We start from the raw sequence: 26,019 nt of genomic DNA, 5'->3' as shown, positions 1-26,019 counted from the left end.
ACAATGGAGGCAAAGATGGAGAAAATGCAAGAAATGTTTAACAAACACCTAGAAGAATTAAAGAACAAACAAACAGAGATGAACAATACAATAACTGAAATGAAAACTACACTACAAGGAATCAATAGCAGAATAACTGAGGTAGAAGAATGGTAAGTGACCTGGAAGACAGAATGCTGGAATTCACTGCTGCAGAACAGAATAAAGAAAAAAGAATGAAAAGAAATGAAGAGAGCATAAGAGACCTCTGGGACAACATTAAATGTAACAACATTCGCATTATAGGGGTGCCAGAAGGAGAGGAGAGAGAGAAAGGACCAGAGAAAACATTTAAAGAGATTATAGTCGAAAACGTCCCTAACACGGGGAAGGAAATAGCCACCCAAGTCCAGGAAGCACAGCGAGTCCCATAAAGGATAAACCTAAGGAGAAACACACTGAGCCACATAATAATCAAATTGGCAAAAATTAAAGACAAAGAAAAATTATTGAAAGCAGCAAGGGAAAAATGACAAATAACATACAAGGGAACTCCCATAAGGTTAACAGCTGATTTCTCAGCAGAAACTCCACAAGCCATAAGGGAGGGGTAGGAGATACTTAAAGTGATGAAAGGGAAGTACCTACAACCAAGATTACTCTACCCGGCAAGGATCTCATTCAGATTCGATGGAAAATCAAAAGATTTACAGACAAGCAAAAGCTAAGAGAATTCAGCACCACCAAACCAGCTCTACAACAAATACTAAAGGAACTTCTCTAAGTGGGAAACACAACAGAAGAAAAGGACCTACAAAAACAAACCCAAAACAATTAAGAAAATGGTCATAGGAACATAAATATCGACAATTACCTTAAACGTGAATGGATTAAATGCTCCAACCAAGACACAGGCTTGCTGAATGGATACAAAAACAAGAACCATATATACACTGTCTACAAGAGACCCACTTCAGACCTAGGGACACATACAGACTGAAAGTGAGGGGATGGAAAAAGATATTCCATTGAAATGGAAATCAAAAGAAAGCTGGAGTAGCAATACTCCTATCAGATAAAATAGACTTTAAAATAAAGAACGTTAAAAGAGACAAGGAAGGACACTACATAATGATCAAGGGATCAATCCAAAAAGAAGATATAACAATTATAAATATATATGCACCCAACACAGGAGCACCTCAATACATAAGGCAAGTGCTAACAGCTATAAAAGAGGAAATCAACAGTAACACAAAAACAGTGGGGAACTTTAACACCTCACTTACACTGATGGACAGATCATCCAAAATGAAAAAAAAATAAGGAAACAGAAGCTTTAAATGACACAATAGACCAGATAGATTTAATTGATATTTATAGGACATTCCATCGAAAAACAGCAGATTACACTTTCTTCTCAAGTGTGCATGGAACATTCTCCAGGATAGATCACATCTTGGGCCACAAATCAAGCCTCAGTAAATTTAAGAAAACTGAAATCATATCAAGCATCTTTTTCTGACCACAATGCTATGAGATTAGAAACGAGTTACAGGTTAAAAAACGTAAAAAACACAAACACATGGAGGCTAAACAATACGATACTAAATAACCAAGAGATCACTGAAGAAATCAAAGAGGAAATCAAAAAATACCTAGAGACAAATGACAATGAAAACACGACAATCCAAAACCTATAGGATGCAGCAAAAGCAGTTCTAAGAGGGAAGTTTATAGCTATACAAGTCTACCCCAAGAAACAAGAAAAATCTCAAATGAACAATCTAACCTTACACTTAAAAGAACTAGAGAAAGAAGAACAAACAAAACCCAAAGTTAGCAGAACGAAAGAAATCATAAAGATCAGAGCAGAAATAAATGAAATAGAAACAAAGAAAACAATAGCAAAGATCAATAAAACTAAAAGCTGGTTGTTTGAGAAGATAAACAAAACTGATAAACCATTAGCCAGACTCATCAAGAAAAGAGGGAGAGGACTCAATAAAATTAGAAATGAAAAAGGAGAAGTTACAACAGACACCACAGAAATACAAAGCATCCTAAGAGACTACTAAAAGCAACTCTATGCCAAAAAAATGCACAACCTGGAAGAAATGGACAAATTCGTAGAAAGGTAGAGCCTTCCAAGACTGAACCAGGAAGAAATAGAAAATATGAACAGACCAATCACAAGTAATGAAATTGAAACTGTGATTAAAAATCTTCCAACAAACAAAAGTCCAGGGCCAGATGGCTTCACAGGTAAATTCTGTCAAACATTTAGAGAAGAGCTAACACCCATCCTTCTCAAACTCTTCCAAAAAATTGCAGAGGAAGGAACACTCCCAAACTCATTCTGTGAGGCCACCATCACCCTGATACCAAAACCAGACAAAGATATTCCCAAAAAAGAAAATTACAGACCAATATCACTGACTAATATAGATGCAAAAATCCTCAACAAAATACTAGCAAACAGAATCCAACAACACATTAAAAGGATCATACACCATGATCAAGTGGGATTTATCATAGGGATGCAAGGATTCTTCAATATACGCATCAATCAATGTGATACACCATATTAACAAATTGAAGGATGAAAACCATATGATCATCTCAATAGATGCAGAAAAAGCTTTTGACAAAATCCAACACCCGTTTATGATAAAAACTCTCCAAAAAGTGGGCATAGAGGGAAACTACCTCAACATAATAAAGGCCATATACGACAAACCCACAGCAAACATCATCCTCAATGGTGAAAAACTGAAAGCATTTCCTCTAAGATCAGGAACAAGACAAGGATGTCCATTCTCACCACTATTAGTCAACATACTTTTGGAAGTCCTAGCCATGACAATCAGAGAAGAAAAAGAAATAAAAGGAATATAAATTGGAAAAGAAGAAGTAAAACTGCCACTGTTTGCTGATGACATGATACTATACATAGAGAATCCTAAAAATGCCACCAGAAGACTACTAGAGCTAATCAATGAATTTGGTAAAGTTGCAGGATACAAAATTAATGCACGGAAATCTCTTGCATTCCTATACACTAATGATGAAAAATCTGACAGAGAAATTAAGGAAACACTCCCATTTACCATTGCAACAAAAATAATAAAATACCTAGGAATAAACCTACCTAGGGAGACAAAAACCTGTATGCAGAAAACTGTAAGACAGTGATGAAATAAATTAAAGATGATACCAACAGATGGAGAGATATACCATGTTTTTGGATTGGAAGGATCAATATTGTGAAAATGACTATACTACTCAAAGCAATCTACAGATTAAATGCAATCCCTATCAAATTACCAGTGGCATTTTTTACAGAACTAGAATAAAAAAATCTTAAAATTTGTATGGAGACACAAAAGACCCCAAATAGCCAAAGCAGTCTTGAGGGAAAAAAATGGAGCTGGAGGAATCAGACTCCCTGACTTCAGACTATACTACAAAGCTACAGTAATCAAGACAATATGGTACCGGCACAAAAACAGAAACACAGATCAATGGAACAAGATAGAAATCTCAGAGATAAACCCACACACCTATGGTCAACTAATCTATGACGAAGGAGGCAAGGATATACAGTGGAGAAAAGACAGTCTGTTCAATAAGTAGTGCTGGGAAAACTGGACAGCTACATGTAAAAAATGAAATTAGAACACTCCCTAACCCCATACTCAAAAATAAACTCAAAATGGATTAGAGAGCTAACTATAAGACCGGAGACTATAAAACTCTTAGAGGAAAACACAGGAAGAACACTCTTTGACATAAATCGCAGCAAGATTTTTTTGGATCCACCTTCTAGAGTAAAGGAAATAAAAACAAAAATAAACAAATGGGACCTAATGAAACTTAAAAGCTTTTGCACAGCAAAGGAAACCTTAAACAAGACGAAAAGACAAATCTTAGAATGGGAGAAAATATTTGCAAACGAATCAACGGACAAAGGATTGATTAATCTCCAATATATACAAACAGTTCATGCAGCTCTATGTCAAGAAAAAACAACCCAATCAAAAAATAGGCAGAAGACCTAAATAGACATTTCTCCAAAAAAGACATACAGATGGCCAGGAGGCACATGAAAAGCTGCTCAACATCACTAATTATTAGAGAAATGCAAATCAAAACTACAATGAGGTATCACCTCACACCAGTTAGAATGGGCATCATCAGAAAATCTGCAAACAACAAATGCTGGAGAGGGTGTGGAGAAAAGGGAACCCTCTTGCACTGTTGATGGGAATGTAAATTGATACAGCCACTATGGAGAACAGTATGGAGGTTCCCTAAAAAACTAAAAATAGAATTACCATATGATCCAGCAATCCCACTACTGGGCACAGACCCAGAGAAAAGCACAATTCAAAAAGACACATGCACCCCAATGTTCATTGCAGCTATTTACAATAGCCAGGTCATGGAAGCAACCTAAATGCCCATCAACAGATGAATGGATAAAGAAGATGTGGCACATATATACAATGGAATATTGCTCAGCCATAAAAAGGAACGAAACTGGGTCATTTGTTGAGACGTGGATGGATCTAGAGAGTGTCATACAGAGTGAAGTAAGTCAGAAAGAGAAAAAGAAATATCGTATATTAACGCATATATGTGGAACCTAGAAAAATGGTACACATGGACCAGTTTTCAGGGCAGAAGTTGAGACACAGATGTAGAGAACAAACATATGGACACCAAGGGGGGAAAGCCGCGGGGTTGTGGGAATGGTGGTGTGATGAACTGGGCGATTGGGATTGACATGTATACACTGATGTGTATAAAATTGATGACTAATAAGAACCTGCTGTATAAAAAAATAAAATAAAATTTAAAAATTAAAAAAAAGAAAGAGAAAAATGGAGTGTACATGGGGAAAATATTTGAAATCAGGGATCACTGGCAAATAATGTAAAATATTAAAGATGGGTTTTGGAAAAATAAAAAAAAATAAAAGATGAAATGGACTTTTTTCCTCATTCACAATAGAGTTTAGTTACATAGAGATGTATATAAACGCATATGTATTAATGACATGTGAAATCCTAAACGAGAATGAATAAATAAGGACTTGGCATGCTTCTTCTGAAGAGTGGCCAACTCCAAGTCTAGGAGCAGTTTCATTTGATAAATGAACATTAAAAGGCCTTTAAGGGGCAACAATAAGAACAGGGCAAGTTTACTCAATTCTCCCTTTAGCCTCAATCATTAGCTCCCCTGCGAGGCTGCTCCTGAGTCCCCAGCAGAGAGACGCTCCCTTTCTCTGCTACACCCACAGTCCCCTCTGTTACAGCACCGATCACTCTGCCTGGGTGTCCTTAAGGCAGGGACCATGTGTGTCCTGGGTGCTAGCACAATGCCTAGCACACAGTAGGCACCCAATCAATGTTTATTGAGTTGAATTTAGTTTGTAAAGCATAATTAACAAGTGCAATAGGGCTGTCTCCAAATACTTTAAGGACCATTGGAGGAAGAAAGTAATGACTTTAATTGATCTTACTTTAGCAGAGACAACCCAAGTCCAATAAGTCAAAGTTACCAGAAACCATATTAAGGTTGTTTTTGGTTTTTTTTTTAATCTTTGAAAAAATTTTTTGGCCGCATCACGTGGCGTGTGGGATCTTAGTTCCCCGACCAGGGATCAAACTCCCTGCGGTGCAACTGCAAAGCCTTAACCAGTGGACCACCGGGGAAATCCCCATATTAAGGTTTAAAAATAAAAAAGAGCAAATTGACAACTGGCAAAGTCAGCAAGAAGGAGGCCCCCTGCCACCACAGAGGCTTTGACCCAGAGGGGAGGCAGGAAACGATCTAGACTTCTGCTCTCCAAAGTCTTCACAATGAGGTAAGTACCATCAAAATGTTACAAAGGGATGTCTGAGTCCAGAGGAAGAGTCTGGTTTTAGTTAAGCAGATTCAGAAAGGTTTCTGGAAGACACTGACTATAAATTTAACCTTGAGGAAAGCACAGGGCTTCAACAGGCAGAGAAAGGTGGCATGGTGGCAGACAATGACAGGTGGTCTGAAGGGGAGGGAGCACAGGATGTATGGCTGAAGATGAGACTGTGGCCGACATTAAGCTCCAGGCCAGGGACATGGGCTTTTACAGACCATATGGAACCAAAGAATGTTTCTCATCAGACAAATGACATGGTAATAGGTGTATTTTAGAAGGGTGGTATGGTGCAAAGATGGAATTTAGTGGAAAGCAGGGAAATGAATATTTAAGGAATGTTTATCCCCGGCTAGATGTTTTTCCTATGTATGATTTCATCTTTACAGCAACATCTCAATTTTACAGATGAGAAAATAGAGGCTCAGAGGTTAGCAACTAAGTGGTGGGACAGAGTTCCACTAGGGGCTCTACAATAGTAATGGAGGCCCACGTGGTGCTCAGGGGTTGGAAACAAGTGAACGGGCCCCAAAGATTATTGCAAAGGGGATATTGGCAGATATTGATAATTGATGGAAAGGTGTGGGATGAAACTGGAAAAGTGAAAAATGATCCAGGGGTAACTGACAGATACACATGCTGAGGAAGTCAAGAAACGCAGCTCATTTCATTGGGGGAAGGGAAAGGACGGGAGTTGACTTCTCAGGTGTCCAGAGTAAGCCAGTGTTTGGTATGTATGCAGAAAACATAAAGCACATGTTATGTAGAGAAAGGACAAGCCTAGTTCAAGGCATGCTTGAGGTTCCAGAAGGGGGAGATGTCTAGTGAACAATGAAAAACATGAGGTTGGAGCTCAGAAAAGACTGTTCCATGCACAGGTTCCAGACTCATCTGTGCAGAGACAGTGATCACTGTGAAGGTAGGTGTTGTTGACAAGGGGGGGCATGTTTATAGGGAAAAAGAAGAGTACTGAAGACCATATCTACAGGTGGAGACAAGAGCAAAGAAAATAGAAGGGCACAGAGAAAAGCAAAAATCGTGAGTGTATTATCATGGAAGACAAGAGATGAGAGTTTCAGGAAAGATGGAGATGGGTAAATCTGAGTGAGCTCAGGAAGAGAGGGTTCAAGGACAGGTGAGCAGCCGGAAGTTAGCAGGTCTCCAAGCAGCTTCTGTGACGTGGTGGGAACAGAATCCAGACTTCAAGAGGCGAAGTGGGTTGGTAGCCGAGCCACAGAAGTAATAAGTAAGGATTATTCTTTTTGCTACACGAGTCGCAAGCTCTGTCTTTTGTCTCAGAGCATGTGGAACGATAAGGTCCTCATTTTCCCATTTCCATTTCCCATTTCCATTTGTCCACTACGATGACACGTCTGTGTGGGGTCATCTCTTACCCTATCAGGTCATGAAGCTGCTTGAGGATCATAAATATGTCAGCAAGTTCATTATCATTTGGGAGATACTGCTGCCTGGTAATTAAAAACCCAGCCTTCAGAGTTAAATAGATTTGAGTTGATCTGGGAACTATGTGACCTTGGGCAAGGTACTTAAACTTTCTAAGCAAGAGCTAGGAACTGCAAAGGAGGGAATAGCCAGTGATAAACCGAGCACCCACGAACGAGAATGTAGTAAGTGCTCATTCTGTGCCTGGCATGGTACTAAGCGTGTTACACATCTTGGCTTATTTAATTCCCGCGACAACCCTACAAGGCAGGTACTATTTTACAGCTGGTGAAACTGAGGTATATAAAGGCTACATTTGCCTAAGTTTGTAGAGCTTTGATTCAGACCTGACTCCAGGGTTGATCTTCACGCATCTAGACCTAATGTAGGAGGGGTGGCCCCTCTGTGTCTTCTCTGTCTTCCTCCTGTCCTGCCCCAAAGGGACATCTACCTGCCCCTTGCTGGTGGGGGCAGAGGCCAACCCCTCTGGCCTACGAATACTAACGGAAGCTGGTGGGTAAGCCTGCATCTGCCTTCTGGTTCAGTTCTCACGCCTCCTTCTTTATCCCAGGTGGCCTTGCCCAGTACCCTTTTCTCTTTCCTCCCACAGGTTCTAGGAACAGAGAAGAAAGGGGTCGGGGGTTAATCCGAAGGCCTTAGATTAAGGCTCCACCATTTGCTTAATTGCATGACTCTAAGCTTGTTTCATGGCTCTCTGGGTCTAGTTCATTATCGACAAAATCAGGGTGGTAATGGCGACCTTAAGGGCTGCTGGGAAGATGAAAGGAAATACCGTTTGAAGAGCATCTACCACTGACACAGCACTGATGCTCCAAAGTGAGCTCTTACCTTCCTGCCTGCCTCGTCCACCTGCCTTCTCAGGGGGTGTGAAGGTCAAATAAGACCTTACCCTCCCTTTGGAGCTCTGTGAACTAAAAACTGTCAGCTAAATCATAATTGACCCTTTTAAAATCCTTTTTGGGTGACCAGCACCTTCCTTCCCCAGGAATGGTAGACAGGTAGATTGAAGACATCCTCACCCTTCTGACTGCTGAAATGACACGGAATTCTTTTGTTTTTAATATTTTGCATTTTAAAGGTGGCAGTCATTAAAAGGAAAACGGCTCATTTATCACGCTAATTGGTCTAGGTGTCTGACTCTCCTCTAAGATTGTGGGCAACACCAAGGCAGGGACGAGTTTTATTTTATTTTATCCTCCGACCACCTAGTACTTGGCCGCTACTTAACTGGCTGTTTATTGAGTAAATTATAAGCATTGGGCAGATTCTAATGGTTCACTAACGTGGGGATGGGCTCTTGTCTCTCACAGCCACGTCTTGGACATCCTAGATGTTCTGATGGCTTCTATAGAAAGGGTGAGTGTAGTTTTCAAACCCCAAATCAAGGCACATGGAATGAGACATGATCTAATAAGAGGTTAAGTGTATTTGAAATCAGGAGACTTCTAGAATGTCAGGGAGAGAACAGCTCTACACAGGCACTCATTCTCCAATTATTTTATACCGGGAGGTAAAATGCAAGTGACTCCCCATCTGTCCCAAAAGCCCAAGTTCTGTTGGGATGAAGAGGCACGTCCACTAGAGCAGAATTCACGTACACCTCTGGGGCTGTCTTCATAAACCCTCTCCAGCGTAATGCTTTAAGGTCTCCCCAGAATCATTCCCCCACCAGCACCTCCTAGGCCTTCAAGACCATCACCACCAGACCCTGGACGGCGTACACAGCAATCGGTACAGGCTTGCTAAGCTCCTCTCCACCTCTGTCCACAGCGGGCATCGTCCAAAAGGTCCAGGGGCAGGGTGGGGGGCAGCCCCGGGCCCAGGGTGTGCTTGACTACACACTGTGGGGGCCGGCTGCCCACCCTCCCTCACCCCCTGCTCTCTGATCTGGGCCGCCTCTCCAAATCAGCTCTCTGGTCCCCAGGGGGAGCTGGGGCCCCGCGCCCGTGCGCATACCCCAGCTCGCCTGCTGGTGATGTCCTCTGAGTCTATCCAGGGGGCCCTTGTGTCTGGTCTGGGCCATTTTCCTTGGTGTTGGGTACTCTGGCTTCAGTCCCTGGACACACAGGACATCCCAGCCATCCAAGCAGTGAGGGTGACAGGAGCCTCTTAAGAGCAGAACCCCCTGTTCCCCTTCCCTGGGCGTGCCTATTTCTGATGCCACTTTTCCCCTTCCTCAGACTCCTCTCTGCACCCAGAGCAGGAGAGAGGCAATTCCTCCTCACTTCCACCAGCTCCTCCCTCTTAAGTTTTTCCCAGGAGCAGCTTTTTTTTTTTTTTGCGGTACGCGGGCCTCTCACTGTTGTGGCCCCTCCCTTTGCGGAGCACAGGCTCCGGACGCGCAGGCTCAGCGGCCATGGCTCACGGGCCCAGCCGCTCCACGGCATGTGGGATCTTCCCAGACCGGGGCACGAACCCGCGTCCCCTGCATCGGCAGGCGGACTCTCAACCACTGCGCCACCAGGGAAGCCCCCAGGAGCAGGTTTTAAGCCCCATCGGAGGGGTCTCTGCATTTACTTCAGGAATGAGCGTTTTTCTTTGATGTATGACTTGTTTCAAGAGGCCAAGAACTTGCCAAACAAGTTCCTTTCCTCTGAAGCTTGCTCACCTCTGTAAGGACATCCTAGAAGAGCCACAGGGAGGGAGGATTTTGAAGGTGCTTTAGAAATTACCTAAGTTTCCATGGCAATTAAGCACTGTGGAGTCACCACCACCGTCTGGGTCTTTCTGTTTCCAGTGAAAAGGCTGTTGGAGAAATCTGTTTTCTCAACAACCACTCCAAGAATGGAGATGAGCTTCTGGCTACCCTGCCCCCTCTCCCTTCTCCTGGCTGCCCTTCCCCATCCCATTCTTGCCGATAGTCTACTGTCCGGAGGCCCCAACTTAGGGCAGCGATGTTAGTATTTCTAGGAAAGACAGGAGGAGACCTCAGGTTGTCAGCGTCCCAGCCCGAGTCTCGACTATGTCTGAGCACATCTGTACTTGTGGAGACAGGCCAGCCAGGAATGCACCAAGGCTGTGGAGAAATCACTCATCCTGAGTGGACACCAAATCATCCACCCACACCCAGCCTAGACGCAGATCCATAACCATACCTGACCATCTATAGTAACCTAACTCTGCTATTCCCTCCTTTACACCTTTACACTTCTGGGTCTGCCCTGCCCACGCAAGTGGTTTGATTGCATTACAGGAACTTCCTGCAAGATCCATCAACTCGCCCATTTAGAGCATCAGTAGACAGTGTGAGCTCTAGGACTTCTTCAATCCTGCTGTTTCCATCGATCTTGGATAATATCAGTATTCTCACCCAGTCTTAATCAAAGACCTGCATAGAAACAAAGGGCTTAAACCAAGGTTCCAATTCTCAATAAATCCCACCCTTAACCTTCCCCCCCCGCCTCAGACCCCACCAGTTTTGGAAGCTGCTGCTCTCCCTGATGGCAGTAAGCAATGAACTCAGTCTAGTCTTATTAGCGGGTTGTGTTGGCAATGTTTGCGGAGCCAGCTTTTGACCTGAGGCATGCGGGAACACACGTTCTGTGTGATTATTCAGTCATCAAAGACGAGGGGTGATTTTAAACACAGTAGACTCAGCCTGAGTTAGAGAGAAGGAGAGCTGCATACAGAATAGGGAGAAGACCTGGGTTCTCAAGCTCTCCGCGAGCCCCGTAGCAAAAGGCTGTGGTGCCCTGGGATCGGGGAGTCTGGGTGTGGAACGATTCCGGGGGCAGAGGCGGCTTCGTGGCCATGCCACCTGAGCAGCTGTGTGCTTACTCTAAGGCTCTGCTGCTGTCCCCCTGAAATTCTTAATAATGTTTGAATTAGGAGTCCAAGTTTTCATTTTACACTGGGCCCCACCAATTATGTTGCTGGTCTTGACTGGAGGGGAAGGATGCTACCGGGTGTGTGGCAATGCAACACCTTCAGGGGGCGCGTGGCAGTCCCCCTACCCTGACCCGGCCACCTCAGGCATAGATACCATGCCCTCAGTCACTGGAACTGGGCATGGCAGGTTGAAGAAGCCCCAGCTATAGGTACCCCTGAAGGGAGCCAGACGGCTGATAAAAGCCACACAATATCAAAGGATCACCCAGGGGAGAACCCCAGAGCAATGTGGAAACAGAGAGAGGGCAGGGCAGAATCAGTCGAACCCAGCCCATGGCCTCCAAGGCCCTACACAATCTACCCAGCTTCGGGCATACCGCCATCTCACTCCGCTCCTGTCACAAGCCTCCAATTGTGCAACTTCTTCAGACCCAACAAGCTCATTCCCATCCCCGGTCCCCTGCGCTTGCTGTTCTTTTTGCAGGGACTCATCTTGCCCAAGTCCTCCCACAGCTCAACACCTCCCTTCATTCAAACCTCTGTTCACCGTTACCACCTCTGAGAGGACTCCGTGCCCACCCACTGGCCCCTCATCTACAATAAGGCCCCCCAGAACTCCCTATCTTCCTCCTAGCTTAATTTTTCTCCATAGTTCTCATCCCCTGACATCAGATCACGTATTTATGATACCTGCTTCTTGTCTGTTTCTCCAGCTAGAATGTAAGCTTCATGAGGACCTGATTCTATTCCCTACTATAGCCCAAGTGCTTAAACAGTGTCTGGAACCTCATAGGCTATCAATATTGAATGAATGGATGAATGAATGAATGAATGAATGAATGGGTAGGGTGGTGATTAGCCAGAGAAACAATATCTGTTCGAGCAATTCCGTCTTCATCACCCCGTAGCGTGTGTGTCTGCGTGGTGTTGGTGGTCGTGGTATGGGGCTGCTTAAAGTGTCCCTGAGGGTGGTTGTTTAAAAAAAGAAGCATCTCAGTAGTAAAAATAATAACATCGAGGCATTGTTCTAATCCTTTTACATGAGTGAACTATAATTTTCACTACTAGGCCTCAAGTGGGTACTATTATTAGTCCTGTGTTACAGGTGAGAAAATTGAAGCAACACATGAAAGGCAGTTAAGTAACATTCCCAGTGTCACAGGGCTAGTCCCAGACTCCTCTGGTCCTCGACTGGTTCTCCACGATAAAACCGTAACTCTCCCTTCTAGCTGGATGATTCTACTTCCTGAAGAAGGACTTTAACCCCCGGTCAGGTAGCAGGGAATGGAAGGTGGCTCAGGGCAAGTGTGGGCAGGGACATCCGAGACGAGAGTTGGTTCTTCCCAAACCACCGACCACCCTCCCCCCACCTTCCATTTCTTTCCAGAGTCTGCTCTGTCATAGCCTCCGCCCTGGAGAATATGTAAGCAGTGTGGCTTTGCTGAGTGTTTGGTGGACAGGTTATAAGTCATTCTGGCATGGCCTTCACTGACCAGATTAGGGTTTACAGGGCCAGGGCTGCTTACTATTTTCCTCCAAAGTGCAAATCTATAACAGAGGCAGGTCCCACTGGGTGGCAAGGGTGAAACTGCTTTGAGGTCTATTTCGGCTCTTAAGACAGAAATGAAGCCCCACCCCTGCTGTCCGGGTTGCTGGAGTGATCGGTCCTGGTCACTGGTTCTACATTAGGCAAGCATGGATGTTATTTCCTATTCCTCCTGACAATGTGTCTCCTCCCCCAAAGGTCTTTGTTTTGAACGTAATTATCAAATGCTAATACATATTCAAACATGCACCTTCCAAAGGGCAAGACATACCCCAGGGCAGGAAGTAGTCTGTGAATTTCCGCTTAGGATTTTGAAAGAAAGACTGTGAGACAAAAAAGTCCATAAGAGTTGTGATGTTCTAGTGAAATCCCACATGAAACTATAAAAGCCGTTTAGTGGGGTAGGTAGATGGGCTTTATGCCCTCGTTTGGTCATGATAGATTATGGACTCTCTTCTGCCTATTGGAATGGATTTCGCTTGGGGTACATGTGTAATACTCGCTACCACTTTACTACCATTTACGTATAATAGTAATAGCCATGATTTACTGAGGGTTTCTTATAAGCTTCCATCATGTTAAGTCATTGGCTTACTGATTCTATCTTCCCTCCCTAGAATAGTATCTAACTTATGTGGTTGCCCACATGACTCTTACCCACAAGTCAAGAATTTCGAGGCACAGTCCCTACTGGACTTACAGAAATGCAGCCCTAGTCACTGAGCACTGCTGGAGCTCAGAAGGACGGTAAGGAGAAGCTGATGGATGTTGCCCTACTTTACAGCATCCCTAAAATCACTCTACTGCCTGAAAGAAACAGTCACCCAGTCAAGACACCCATGCCTTGGCCTTTTCATTTTAGGTTTGTAAGTTTTCATAATTGCTGGGCCTTTATCAAGGTCTTTGTCTACCAGAAGAGAGGTATCTGGGGGTTCAGCACGCAGCTGAACTGCTCTCTGGTGAGCCTGGCAGAGGGGGAGCCATTTGGCATCACTGGTTTGCAAATGACTGCAATCACTCCAAGTGGATAGCTTGAGCTTCTCTGGGGCACTTTCTTTGCTCTCCTGACTGACTGGGAAGGTAGAAAATGTTACACTGATCACAGGTGGGAGGAAAAGGACCTTACCACCTGTGCCCTCGATTCTGGCCGCTGTCTCCTCCATATGCCCCTTCGTGCTTTGAAAAGGGAGGAACAGAAAGGGAATAGAGCAAGATTCTGGGACTGGCACCTGCTTAGAAGCACAGAATCGGAGCTATGCTAGTGCGGGAAGACGTGTGTGGCACAGGGGGTCAGGGGGATCTCCATCACGGGGAGCTGAAAGCAGAGGCAGCAGGATGGGCTGCGAGGATCCAGGCTGGTGTCACGGGCTGGGCTCTGGCTCCAGTTCTGCCACTCACTAGACTGGATGACCTCGGACAACTGACACAACTACTCTTATCTGGAAACACAAGAAGGTTGAACTGGATGGTCTCTAAGGCCCCTGCCATTTCTAACATTCTAGGAGTCCAAATTAAAGACAGAAAGTGCTTCATGAGGTCGTGTATAATTCATACCCTACATCCAAAAGGAATTTGGGACAGACCCCAGGACTATTCAAATAAAGATAAAAAGAGAACAAGGAGCCCCATGGAAGAAGAGCTCAGACCAAGAACAGAAGACAGGCTAATTTCTTGAAGGACTGCTGCTCTATCAAGAAAAAACAAAACACTTCCTCTGTTGTACATAATTCCCTTTTCTGATACATGCATTCAACAGATATTTGAGGCTGCAGACACTGTTCCAGACACGGCGGGTGCCTTGGAGAATAAGGCAAAGTTCTGGAGCTCATGGAGCTGATATCTATGTTGGTGGTGGGAGGCAATGAAAAAATACAAAACGTTAGAAACACTGCAGACACCTAGTGTCCAGATCTCGGTTTCTAATACCATTCTCCAATAAAAGGAACCAGGTTCCTAGAAGAAGTGGCCGGTTCTAAGAGTAGGGCAGGAAATACACGAGATGAGCCTGGAACACCCTGTAGTGCCCCAAACTAAGGAAGTACTCACAAAAAAGCAAAAGCAAAACCCCACATTGATAAGAGTACACCAAAGGGGCACAGGGGCCAACCAAAAGAGCTCCCAGTGGCCAAAGCCAGAACTGGACAACAAATATAGTATTGAATTATGACCCGAAGTATCAAATAAACATTCACGAGTCCACACTGATATAAATAAATGATTGAATCAATTAATAAACAGGGAAGAAGAGACAAATCTCCTGTGCAGAAGAATTCCGAATAATTTATGTAGCTGCTCTACCCTAAAGGAGGAGAAACGTAACCCCCGACTCCTTAGGTGTGGGCTGTGCCTAGTGACTTCCTTCTAAAGAGGACAGTATGGAAACAGGGGCAAAAAGAGTAACTTTACAGTAGAGAAACCTGACACATACTCCTTCAGCCAGGGGACGAAGGGTAAATGTCCACAGTCATAGGTCATGGTGATAGTACGTATCCTTGAAATGACGTGATGAAAATGGCCCCTTACCTGTGTGATCTTCCTCTCCAAACCCACAACCCAGCCTAATCCCGAGAAGAACATCAGACAAGTTCCAACAGGGGAGCATCCTACAGTATGGATGGCCAGTCCTCTTCAAGTATTCAACTGTCAAGGTCATTAAGAACAAGGAAAGTCTGAGAAAGTGTCACAGAAAGAGGAGACCGAGGAAACATGACAACTAAACGTAGCGGGGGATCCTGGATGGTCCAGGAACAGAAAAAGGATATCAGGTAAAACTTAGACGCTAAATTACTACGGACACTAATTAATAACAGTGTGCCAGTATTTCTTCATGAATTGCAATAAATGTACTGTACTAACGTAAGATGTTAATAATAGGGAAAACCGTGTGCAAGGGCAAAGGGCAATATGGGGATCCTCTGTACTATCTGCTCAGTTTTTCTGTAAACCTAAAACTGTTCCAAAAAAGAAAGTCGATTTAAAAAAAAAGAATCTGGAGGTCAGAGATGGAAGAAGTCAGAGACCCTCTTCTCCTGCTGGCTTTGCGTAAGCAAGCTTCCCTGAGTCCTACAGCTGCAGGGGACGAATTCTGCCAACGGCATCATGATCTTGGAAGAGGATCCTGGCCTCAGACGAGACCCCAGTGCTGGATGATACCTGGACTGCAGTTTTGTGAGACCCTGAGCAGAGAACCCAGTTAAGCCTGCCTGGAATTCTGATTCATGGAAACTGTGAGGTAACAAATGTCTGTTTTAAGCTGCTTAAAAAAAAAAAAAAAAAAAAAAAGCAACCAAAACACAACAACAATAAACATGTCATAAAGTGGTGGGTGTGCTGCAGAAAATTAAATTAATTAAAATGTAGAGAGCAACTGGGTAGCTTTGTTAAATTGGGTGGGCGAGGAAGCCCTCTCCGAGGGGGTGACTTTTCAGTTGGAATATGAATCTTATGTGGAGCCCGTCATGAGGTATTGGCGGGGAAAGCACTGTGGGCAAAGCTATCAGGCCACTCCACGGCCTTGAAGTAAAACTGTATGTGTACTGGGAGAGAGGCAGCCTGTGTGGCTGGAGTGACATGAGCATAGGGGAAGGAATAGGAAAGGAGGTGGGGGAGGTAGAATGAGCCAGATTATATAAGGTTTCCACCGTGGACTGAATGTTTGCATGCTCCCAAATTCATATGTTGAAATGCTAACCCCCGAGACGCTGGTATTAAATGGAGGGGCCTTTGGGAGGCGATTAGGTCATGAGGGTGGTGCCCTCGTGAATGGCATTAGTGACCTTATAAAAGAGGCCCCAGGGCTTCCCTGGTGATGCAGTGGTTAGGAACCTGCCTGCCAATGCAGGGGACACGGGTTCAAGCCCTGGTCCAGGAGGACCCCACATGCCGTGGAGCAACTAAACCCGTGAGCCACAACTACTGAGCCTGTATTCTAGAGCCCACGAGCCACAACTACTGAGCCTGCATGCCACAACTACTGAAGCCCACGTGCTCTAAGGCCCACATGTCACAACTACTGAGCCTGCGTGCTGCAACTACTAAAGCCCGCGTGCCTAGAGCCTGTGCTCCACAACAAGAGAAACCACCGCAATGAGAAGCCCGCGCACCGCAACAGAGTAGCCCCCACTTGCCGCAACTAAAGAAAGCCTGCACACACAACAAAGACCCAACACGGCCAAAAATAAATAACTTTAAAATAAATAAAAGAGGCCCCAGAGAGTTCCCTTGGCCCTGCCACCGTATGAGAACACACAAGAAGGTACCATCTATGACATCTATGACCCAGAAGGCAGGTTCTCACCAGACACCGAATCTGCCAGTGCCTTGATCTTGGACTTTCCAGACTCCAGGACAGCAAGAAATAAATTTCTGTTCTTTATAAGCCGCCCAGTGTCTGGTATTTTGTTATAGCAGCCCAAGCTAACTAAGATAGCTTCTAAAGAAGGGTAAGGAGCTTGGATTTTAAGTTCAAGTGTAAGCTTTTTGAGCATTGGTAGATAAGTGAATATCTGATTTATAGTTTCAAAAACATTATGCCAACTGCCCTGTGAAGGGCTGACTGCCCAGTGCCAGAGTCTAGATAGGAGGCTCCAGCATGAGCCTAGATGAAAGCTCACGGCAGAGATGATGGCGTCCTCCCAAGAGTGGGAGGACGAGGACATGTAAGGGGGTGCTGAGGGGTGGGGCACGAGTGTTGGATGTTCACACCCATCTTGTGGATCTGTGCCCATGAGGTGGGTCTAGGTTCGCCCGGCGAGTGAATTACAAGTAATCGTAGGAGTCACATGCTTCCTGCCACGCGGCCCCGCCCCCCGTGTCATCCTGTCCCTGTGCTTCTGAATCTCACTGATGACGAATCCAGACACTTGTTTCTAGCAGTTGCACCCAAACGCCGTTGTGCCAGTCTGGACTAGATTCTCCCCTGGAGGCCACGCCAAAGGGGAAACTGGATCCCACTCACCACCCGCAGCCTCCTGGCCCCACAGAGCTGCCATACTTAACTAAGTGCCTCCTCTGGGCTGAGCGTTAATTAAACACTTTGCTGCTAGTCATCTCATGAGGCGTGGGGTGCCCTCTCTTTAACCCCGGAAATAGTTAAACCGAGAAGAGAAGCACCCAGTGTGGGCCACCTCCTTTCGTGTGGGAACAGAGAAGAGGTTGTGAAGAGAACTCTTCTGTTTGTATTTCGGCCTCGGCCGGTTCATCTGAAGTCAACTGCAATTCCATCTTCAGACTCCTGACTTTAAATTTACCTTTTCCACTCTTGAGAACCCCTCCTTTTCCAGCTGCTCACCACACCCACACCTGACCAGCACTGCGACACCACCTTTCTCACTTGCTGCCCAGTCTAACCCCTTGGGCCCTAGTCTGTGCTCAGTTACGGGTGCCTGAAATGCCAGTCTGGGTGAAAGCTAAGGCCGCAGGGCCTTTTGGTCACAAATAGCTACAGTTTGAGTGACGGCTCTGCCGTGCTCAGGAGGCTCCTGTCACAGGTAGCTGACTCTCCAAGCCCTTCAAAGGTCAGCCTTAGAGGGGCTGCCCTGGAGGGCAGGCACCGGTCGGGCTCTGGGAGGGGTTGATGCTGACGTGTCTCTCTTTGACACACAGGGTTCTACAGGACAAGACTTCATTTGGGCGTTTGGCACCCAACCTCTCAGCAGCTCTCGGTGCTGAGCGGGGATGGGGGGAGCACAGCTTCTACACTGAGTCCGCTTCCTCCCAGGCTCCAACTAAACCACACTCATGGGGCCAGCAGGCTGCAGTTGCCCTGCGCATTGGGACCCCCTGAAGCTGTGTCAGGCCTCCTTGGAAAGGGCACTAATTTGAAAAGCAAGAGGGTGCCTTCGCCCGCCTAGAGCTTTATCTTCCCCAAAAGACCAGGGTTCAAGGGGTCAGCTCTTAGCGGCTTTGTCCTTCTTCCTCTCCTACCGGGGCCTCTCTGACGGTACCCATGAGGTGTGTGGATACCACTTTCCTCCCCAGCCTCTTTGGGGAGAGGACAGTTCTACCTCTGGACACAAGCCCCGTGGTGGATGAGATGGCTCCACTCCAACCAGGACAATGCTCCCATCAGGAAGAAACAGCTGTTAGGACAGCAGCTTCCCCAGAGTTCTTCTGGACGCTAACATTTTATTATGAACTATGGTTTTTCCATTAAAAAAAAAGAAAGGGAGTGCGTGTGCTGGGGAAGTGGGTTTAGCTGGGACCCTCGGTGATCAGGGCTCGGATAGGCCTCCACAGTAATAATCAAAGCCCTGTGACAGCACTTCCCTGTCTGAGGCTGCCTAAGGTAGTCATAAAATGGGGCGGCTGGGGGGCATCGGGGAAAGGAAGAAAACAAATCACGAGAGGTCTTGCCCAACTGATGCATCCCCGGAACATAACATTTCAGAGCTGGAGGGAAATTTAAAGGTCATCTATTCCCCCAACTCTCACCCCTTACTGAGCGTCATCCCCAGAAGTTCGGCTTGGATTGGTCTGGGGTGAGGCCCTAGTATCAGTACTTTTAAAAGTTCTGCAGGTGATTCGACTGTGTGGTGATTAAGAACCACTAACCAGGCAGAAGGGAAGCAACACCCTCACTCATTCCCTGTGGGCAGGGGCCTCAGGTCCGCAGTCCAGCCCAAGGGCTTTCCCGGCATCCCCAGAGCCGTAGGGCTCCTGGGCGGTACCTTAGCAAATGGGGGACAGGGCTTCCAGGCACCCTCCTGCCCCCCACTGTCTGCCCCACACCCTCTTCTGAGAGAGTTCCTACCCAGGGTCTCAGGTGAGTGGGAAGTGTCTCAGGGACCACCCCCCGCTCCCTTCAAGTCACAGTGATGTGTGGCCCGGCCTGGAAGGATCAGTGGGCCCATCACTCTTTCTCTGGAAGCTGTCAGAGTTGGAAGGCTTACTTAGCACCTGGGCAGGATGTGAGCCAAGTGCCGGCCTGGAGAGGGGAACGTGCAGGGGATGACGATCGCCTCGGAAGAGGCAGAGATGAAAGAGTATCGGCTCCCAGGGCTCCTGGATTTCTGCTCTGGCCGAGGCCTGTTTGCTCAGCTTTTCTCGGATCCCTGGGAGCCCTCTCTAGAGCCTTAGAAAAGCCCTGTTTTACTGGAGCCCATCTTTGTACAACCACAAGAGTCTTAGAGAGAACATTCACTACAAACAGAGCCACTCCACTTTTATCTTTTCACTTTTTGGGGTCCACGGAAGATTCTGACTGGAAGGTGGAAACAAAAGACTCCATGCTGCTAACACCAAGTATGGAAATCCCGGGCCAAGTGTGACCCTCGCTGCAGTGAGGAGGACACCCGGGTGCAGAAAAGGTGGTACGGCTGGTTTTGGGGGCCCCCGTCTCAGCGGGAGACCGGAAGGAGGGGTGAAGGAGCCACCGTGCCCCTCCTTCCCCAGCCTCCGCCCTAAGTGCCGCTGTGGGACCCACAGGAAGGCAGTGCTGGGCAGGGGCAGCTGACCCTGATGGCAGAGGATCTGGGAGGCACAGGGTGTCTGTGCTTTGGGGGAACAAGGATAAGCGGTCAGGCAAGAGGTGGAATCCTGCAACTCTCCTCCTCCTCTCCCAACCCACAGCTCACTCACTGAACCCCAGATCTCTCCGTCCACCTAGAAGGATAGCCACCTCCTTTCTCCAGCCAGACCCACCCCTCCACCGCCTGCCCCTGCTGAGGCCCTGAGTCGGGCCATTCACGTGGTATCTACCATCTATCTGACGGTGGTTTCCACGCATGGGACTCACTGTCTTTTTTCCCCACACATATTTCTAACTCCCTCTGTCCAAGCCCAATTCCCCCTCTTCCTAACTCCACTCAAGTCATCCACCCACCTCTCCCCGAGGAGTGTACTGTGATGGGCATACCGACGGTTAGCTTTGGCTTCAGACTGAGACTCAAACCAGGAGACCAAAAAGCACATTTCAGCTCTTCAGGGAGAAAAGAGGCACGTGTGGATAGTGGATTAACCTTTACTTCCCGTGGACTGGAACCTATTCCCTCATAGCTACACAGTTCTGCTCATATACAGCCCTTTATAAGGGTGCGATCGGTTCTATGGCCCTGACAGTAATAGAGGGTAAGGGAGACATGTGACGAAGGTCTAGCCCCGTCTTACCACCTTTAGAGCCTCGTTTGGAAATGGAGCGGCATTAAGACCCATAAATCAAGGGTAAAGGTACGCTTTTGAAGGGGAAGCTGCCCAGATAGCACCTGCCGCCCACCCCAAAGTATAGTATGTATAGTATGTGCATAAAACGCCTGAGTATTACGTGGGTTCTCACTTGCCCCAGATCTGACACCTCGTTCAACGCCATCGCCAGTCTTTCCCACACCAGGTGGGCAGACGCCCGAGTGCAAGGACCAGCAGTGGAGAGTGGCTAAGAGGAGCTCAAAACATGTTCGCTGAATGAGGGAATGAAAGGGCCCCGCCGAGCCTGGGCCTTCGTCCACACGCCCACCAGCCATTCTCTCAGAATCCCAGTAACCAGGACCCCCCCACTATCCCGCAGCCCCCAATTCTTACCTCCCATGAGGAAGAGAAGCCCTGCCACATACTGCATAAGGCCTCGGTCCCAGCAGCAGCCCAGCACGCCGATGATCCAGCCGAAGAGGATGATGGCCACCGCCATGCCCATGAAGCCGGCCGTCATCCTACGCAGGTCTGCGGGGAAGCAGGCAGATAACAGTTAGCATCAGAGCCCGGAACTCAGGGTCCAGTGCACCCTGGCCCCGGGCGAGGGGGCAGGGAGGCCACCTGCCCTTTACAGACAGGTTGGTACAACCAAGCTTCCTCTGCAGAGGACAGAGCCCCCAGTGGTGACTGTCTCCTCGCGTGCAAACACACGCTGGGGCCGCGTGGTCCATACGCACAGGGAGAGATCCTCATCGTAGCTGTCATTTCTTTTACATCTCCTTTGCGCCAGGCACAGCACCGTTCTTCCCAAGGCTTCCCTCTCAACCTTCTAAGATATGTATGTCTTTATCCCTATCTGAAAGATGGAGCAAGTTGCTGAAAGCCATACAGTGAGTGGTAGGACAGGGCGACAAGCCCAGATCTGTGCGGCTCCCCAGTCATAATCCAGCATTAGTCACCTCTCCGGGCAGGGAGAACCAGACAAATGGACCGTTAGAGCTGGGCTGGGTCGGGTCCTGGCAGTCTGGCTGCACCTGCCAAGGACTCCCTCCCTTCCCTCCAGGGTTTGCTGGTCTCCCAGGAGGTCAGGAGTGAGCATGAAGCTGCCGGTGGCAACGCTTTCCTCCTTCTCCAGCCCGGCCCCCAGGGTCTCAGCTCCCCTTGCACGTGAGGCCGCAGGGTGGGCACCATGCTTCCTGCTCTCGGACTGTACCCCCGAGGAGGCCTCCTCAGGTCAACCCGGTTTTCCAGATCAGGCCCTTCTCTGCTCCGCGCCCCACTGACCCGCCAGACAAAGCCTGGCGTAGGCACAGAGGGGAGGAGGGCCGTCTGGAAAGGTGGTATTTTTAGCATAAGGGAGAGGGCAGAGCTGCTGCCATGTCAGCCTCATTCAGCAACTGGCTCGGCTTGGCTTCCTCCCAGTTCCAGCCCCGCCCTCCGGTGCCTCTTCCCCCCTGCCCCATCTGTCTCCCCTGGAACCCGGCCTTCTTACCGCCCTCCTGGGTAACACACCACAACAGGGCTCCCAACAGGAGCCATTTGTCTGGGCCTCTGCCCTAAGGGGTGGGAGGTGGGGATTTCAGAGCAGCCTGGAGATCCCCTGGGCATTCCCTTCTCTTGGATGAAGGGAGGGAGGAATGTGTGTGTGTGTGACGCTGAGGACCGGACAGCAAACTACATCAATCCCCCCCACCCCGCCCAACCCCCGCATCCAAGCAAGCACTGACGGTCTCTTCTCATCCCCGGAAACGAACACCCAGGTTTCCGTGGGGAGCACCTCACAGGCATCACGTCCCCTCTCTGCCTCTCTCTCACTCCAGCGCAGAGCAAACAGGATCCCTGGCACAGTTTGGCTTGAGGCCTCCTGCCCTCCCTGCCGCCGCCCTCACGCTGGAGATGGATGTGGTCCACGTGCCTTGTCCTGACACTGAAGATCAGACACTGGCAGCCGCCTCCCCGCCCTCCAGGGAGGAAGCTGGTTGGGGGGTGGGGGTGGGTGGGAAGGGGAACAGCAGCAGAGCCTCCCCAAGGAGGTGGGGGGACCTGACAGGGCCCTGTCACAGAGGCAGAAATCCACAGAGAGCCCGTTCCTGCTTTACTGAGTTCTCCTTAGTCCTCCCCGCCCATGCCGACCCGGAGTGCCCGCCGCAGCCAGGTAGCAGTCACATCCGTTACTCTTTGCTCTGGGGGCTCCCTCCACTCTCCACTGTAGTCAAGGGCAAGCAGGTGATGGGAATGGGAAAAGAGAGGTCAGGGTATTTTCAGTCTAAAGGAGATTTATATCCCCTTAAACAGGTCAGGAAATTTTTCTTCTATACCCCTGTGAAACCAATGGTTCCCTTTTCAGTAACTGGAGGGTTTCCAGGAAAAATCTCGGCCCCTCTGCCAGCACTAGAGAGGACAAACCTGCTGAAGCCCCAGAGCCCCTTCCTGCTGCACTTGGCCGGTACCGGCCCCTGGGCTGTGCAGACCCATGGGAGCAAAGGTACTGCCTGGGGGACTGAATGGAGACGGGGTCCTGTAAGGTGTGTGCACTTGGGCCAGGGATGGAAAAGCGGGCTGGGCAGGAAAAGAGAAATGCAAATCATTAAAAGAGGGAAGCGTATTGCTGTTGGTGGACGAAAGCAAAGTTCTTTACTTAGAAGAAAACAGAGCAAAAGGCAGGAAGGGAAATGGAGAGAATAATTCCTCTTCCAAAAGTCCTGAGACAGATAATAGTCATCTGTGTCCCAGGTCAGGGAGGGCTGTGCCTCCAACAACAGACTAGGTACACTCTACTGTCTCCCAAAGGCTTGGTCAACAAAAGCTGAGGCTCACGTTAAGTTGCTGATCTGGAAAGAAGGATGAAAACCAGAGGTCAGGTCTGAGTATTTTCACTGACCTGGGAGGATATTCCCCATCACCCTATGAGCCTGATTTTGCTAGAGCCATGCAAGTACGGCTGGTTATTTTGCCCTCAGACCCACGTGGTAACTCAGGGCAGCTGTAGCAACAACTTATAAGGTAGGTAGGACAAGAAATATTCCTATTTTGCAGGATTTAAAGAAATTAAATAATTTATTAACAGTCTCAAACCCGTGAACTAAAAAAAGGAGTGAGCTGGGTTATTGAGTTGTGTGGGAAAGTAAAGTTAAAATGTAATTAATGTATCTAGTATTTCTTCCTCCCAAATTAAGCCAGGATTATAGTTACAAGATTTTTTTTTTTTTTTAAGACAGAAATTCACACAGAAGGGGAAACTAGGAAAGGAGACAGCGGCAACAGAAGATTGGAAACCGTAAAGCTGAGAGACAGTATAATTGCCTCAGCAGAACTGAAGAGCTAAGGTGAGAGCCAGCAGGGGGGAAGCTGAAAACCATCCTGCCAAATCCCCAAAAGGCTCAGGAACTGGCACCAGGAAGTTAAGCAGAGGGGAGGGAGATAAAACAAGGATTTGGTACAAGTTGTTTGAGCTGGAACTAGAACCCTAGCTCCCCTCACCCACTCTACACCTCTGGGGCTACCCCCTTTTCCCCCACCCCCCAGGGTGGAGTGGGCATACTTAGGACTGGGGGTTGACAAGCTCAGGTGAGGGCTGGCCGGCACAGCTGAGGGTCATTATGCACAGAGCAAGTGTCTGTGCACATACAGAATGTTGAAGGCTTACCCTTGAGACCCCAGACCTCTTCTGCCTGGCTCTCAGAAGCAGACTGCCCTGCCTTTGCCCTATAGCCTGGAAGCTGGGAGAGACCTTTCTGGTGATGACCAGCACAAGAGAAAATATCTAGACACATTGCCACTGTGTGTTGTGAGGGAGGCGTAAGCAGCCACTCCAACCATCTACAGTGAAGCTTCCCATTGGCAAGCCCACCCCCGACTCAGGGCTTCCAGGCAGCCCCAAATACCTGAGAAAAGCTATACGCTGTGAGAAGAGCCTGAGGAAACAAACTGCAGGGAAAAGAAACGATAATTAAAAACTATTACTGGGAAATGCAAATCAAAACCACAATGAGATACCACCTCATACCTGTCAGAATGGCCATCGTCAAAAAGACCACAAATAACAAATGTTGGTGAGGATGTGGAGAAAAGGGAACCCTTGTGCGCTGTTGGCGGCAATGCAAATTTGTGCAGCCACTGTGGAAAACAGTATGGAGGGTTCTCAGAAAACTAAAACTAGAACTACCCTATGACCCAGCAATTCCACTCCTGGGTATATATCCGAAAAGAACAAAAACACTAATTTGAAGATACGTGCACCCCAGTGTTCAGAGCAGCATTATTTACAATTGTCAAGATATGGAAGCAACCTAAATGTCCATCAACAGATGAATAAAGAAAATGCGACATATGTATTTATACACACACACACACACAATGGAATACTACTCAGTATTCTATAAAAAAATAACAAAATTTTGCCATTTGCAGCAACATGGATGGACTTGGAGGGCATTATGCTAAGTGAAACAAGCCAGACAGAGAAAGACAAATACTGTATGACATCACTTATATGTGGAATCTAAAAAATACAACAAACTAGTGAATATAACAAAAAAGAAGCAGACTCACAGATACAGAGAACAAACTAGTGCTTACCAGTGGGGGGAATACAGGGGTGAGGGCGGGAGAAACAAACTACTGGGTGTAAGATAAGATCAAGGGTGTACTGTACAACATGGGGAATATAGCTAATATTTCATAATAACTGTAAATGGAAAGTAATCTTTAAGAATTGTATAAAAAATTTTTATACAATTATTTTATACCAAATTGTATAAAATAAATTTAAAAATTATTAGTATCCCCAAGAGACAAGAGAAGAAACACAGTTTGCCTCCATGAAATACAAACAGGATACTACTGAAAAGAACTCTCTGAAGAACAAAAATAATACCTTATAATAATGGAATCAAAATCACTGAAATTAATATTATAAAATCAATTCTAATTTATGGATTAACAGTCCTATCTTGTTCCAAAAGATTTAGGAGTCTTACAAAATGCACACAGTATAACAGGATAAAAATAATCAACAAGGAAATGAAGGAAAACGAAAATAAAAAAATAAAAGAAGATGAAGCCAGATATCACATTCACACACAAAATTTGGTCCACGATGTCTTTAGAAAGGTTATTATAGTCACCATATTTGGATTTAAGGCATTAGATATTCTTT

The 26,019-nt window shown here is 47.0% G+C and overlaps 1 protein-coding gene across 1 annotated transcript in view; it reads right to left on the bottom strand.

Annotated features, from left to right (window-relative positions):
• The window catches only part of TMEM178B (transmembrane protein 178B), a 361,372-nt gene that overhangs the window by 12,913 nt on the left and 322,440 nt on the right, over positions 1-26,019 (bottom strand). The window contains exon 3 of the mRNA XM_065884406.1: positions 21,252-21,389. Coding sequence (XP_065740478.1) covers positions 21,252-21,389 — 138 coding nt within the window. The remainder of the gene's footprint in view (positions 1-21,251; positions 21,390-26,019) is intronic.

This window comes from Phocoena phocoena, chromosome 9 (genome assembly GCF_963924675.1).
Source record: "Phocoena phocoena chromosome 9, mPhoPho1.1, whole genome shotgun sequence".
Taxonomy (NCBI): Eukaryota; Metazoa; Chordata; class Mammalia; order Artiodactyla; family Phocoenidae; genus Phocoena; species Phocoena phocoena.
Note: the sequence above shows the minus strand (reverse complement) of the source record. Positions and strands in the feature narration are given on the sequence as shown.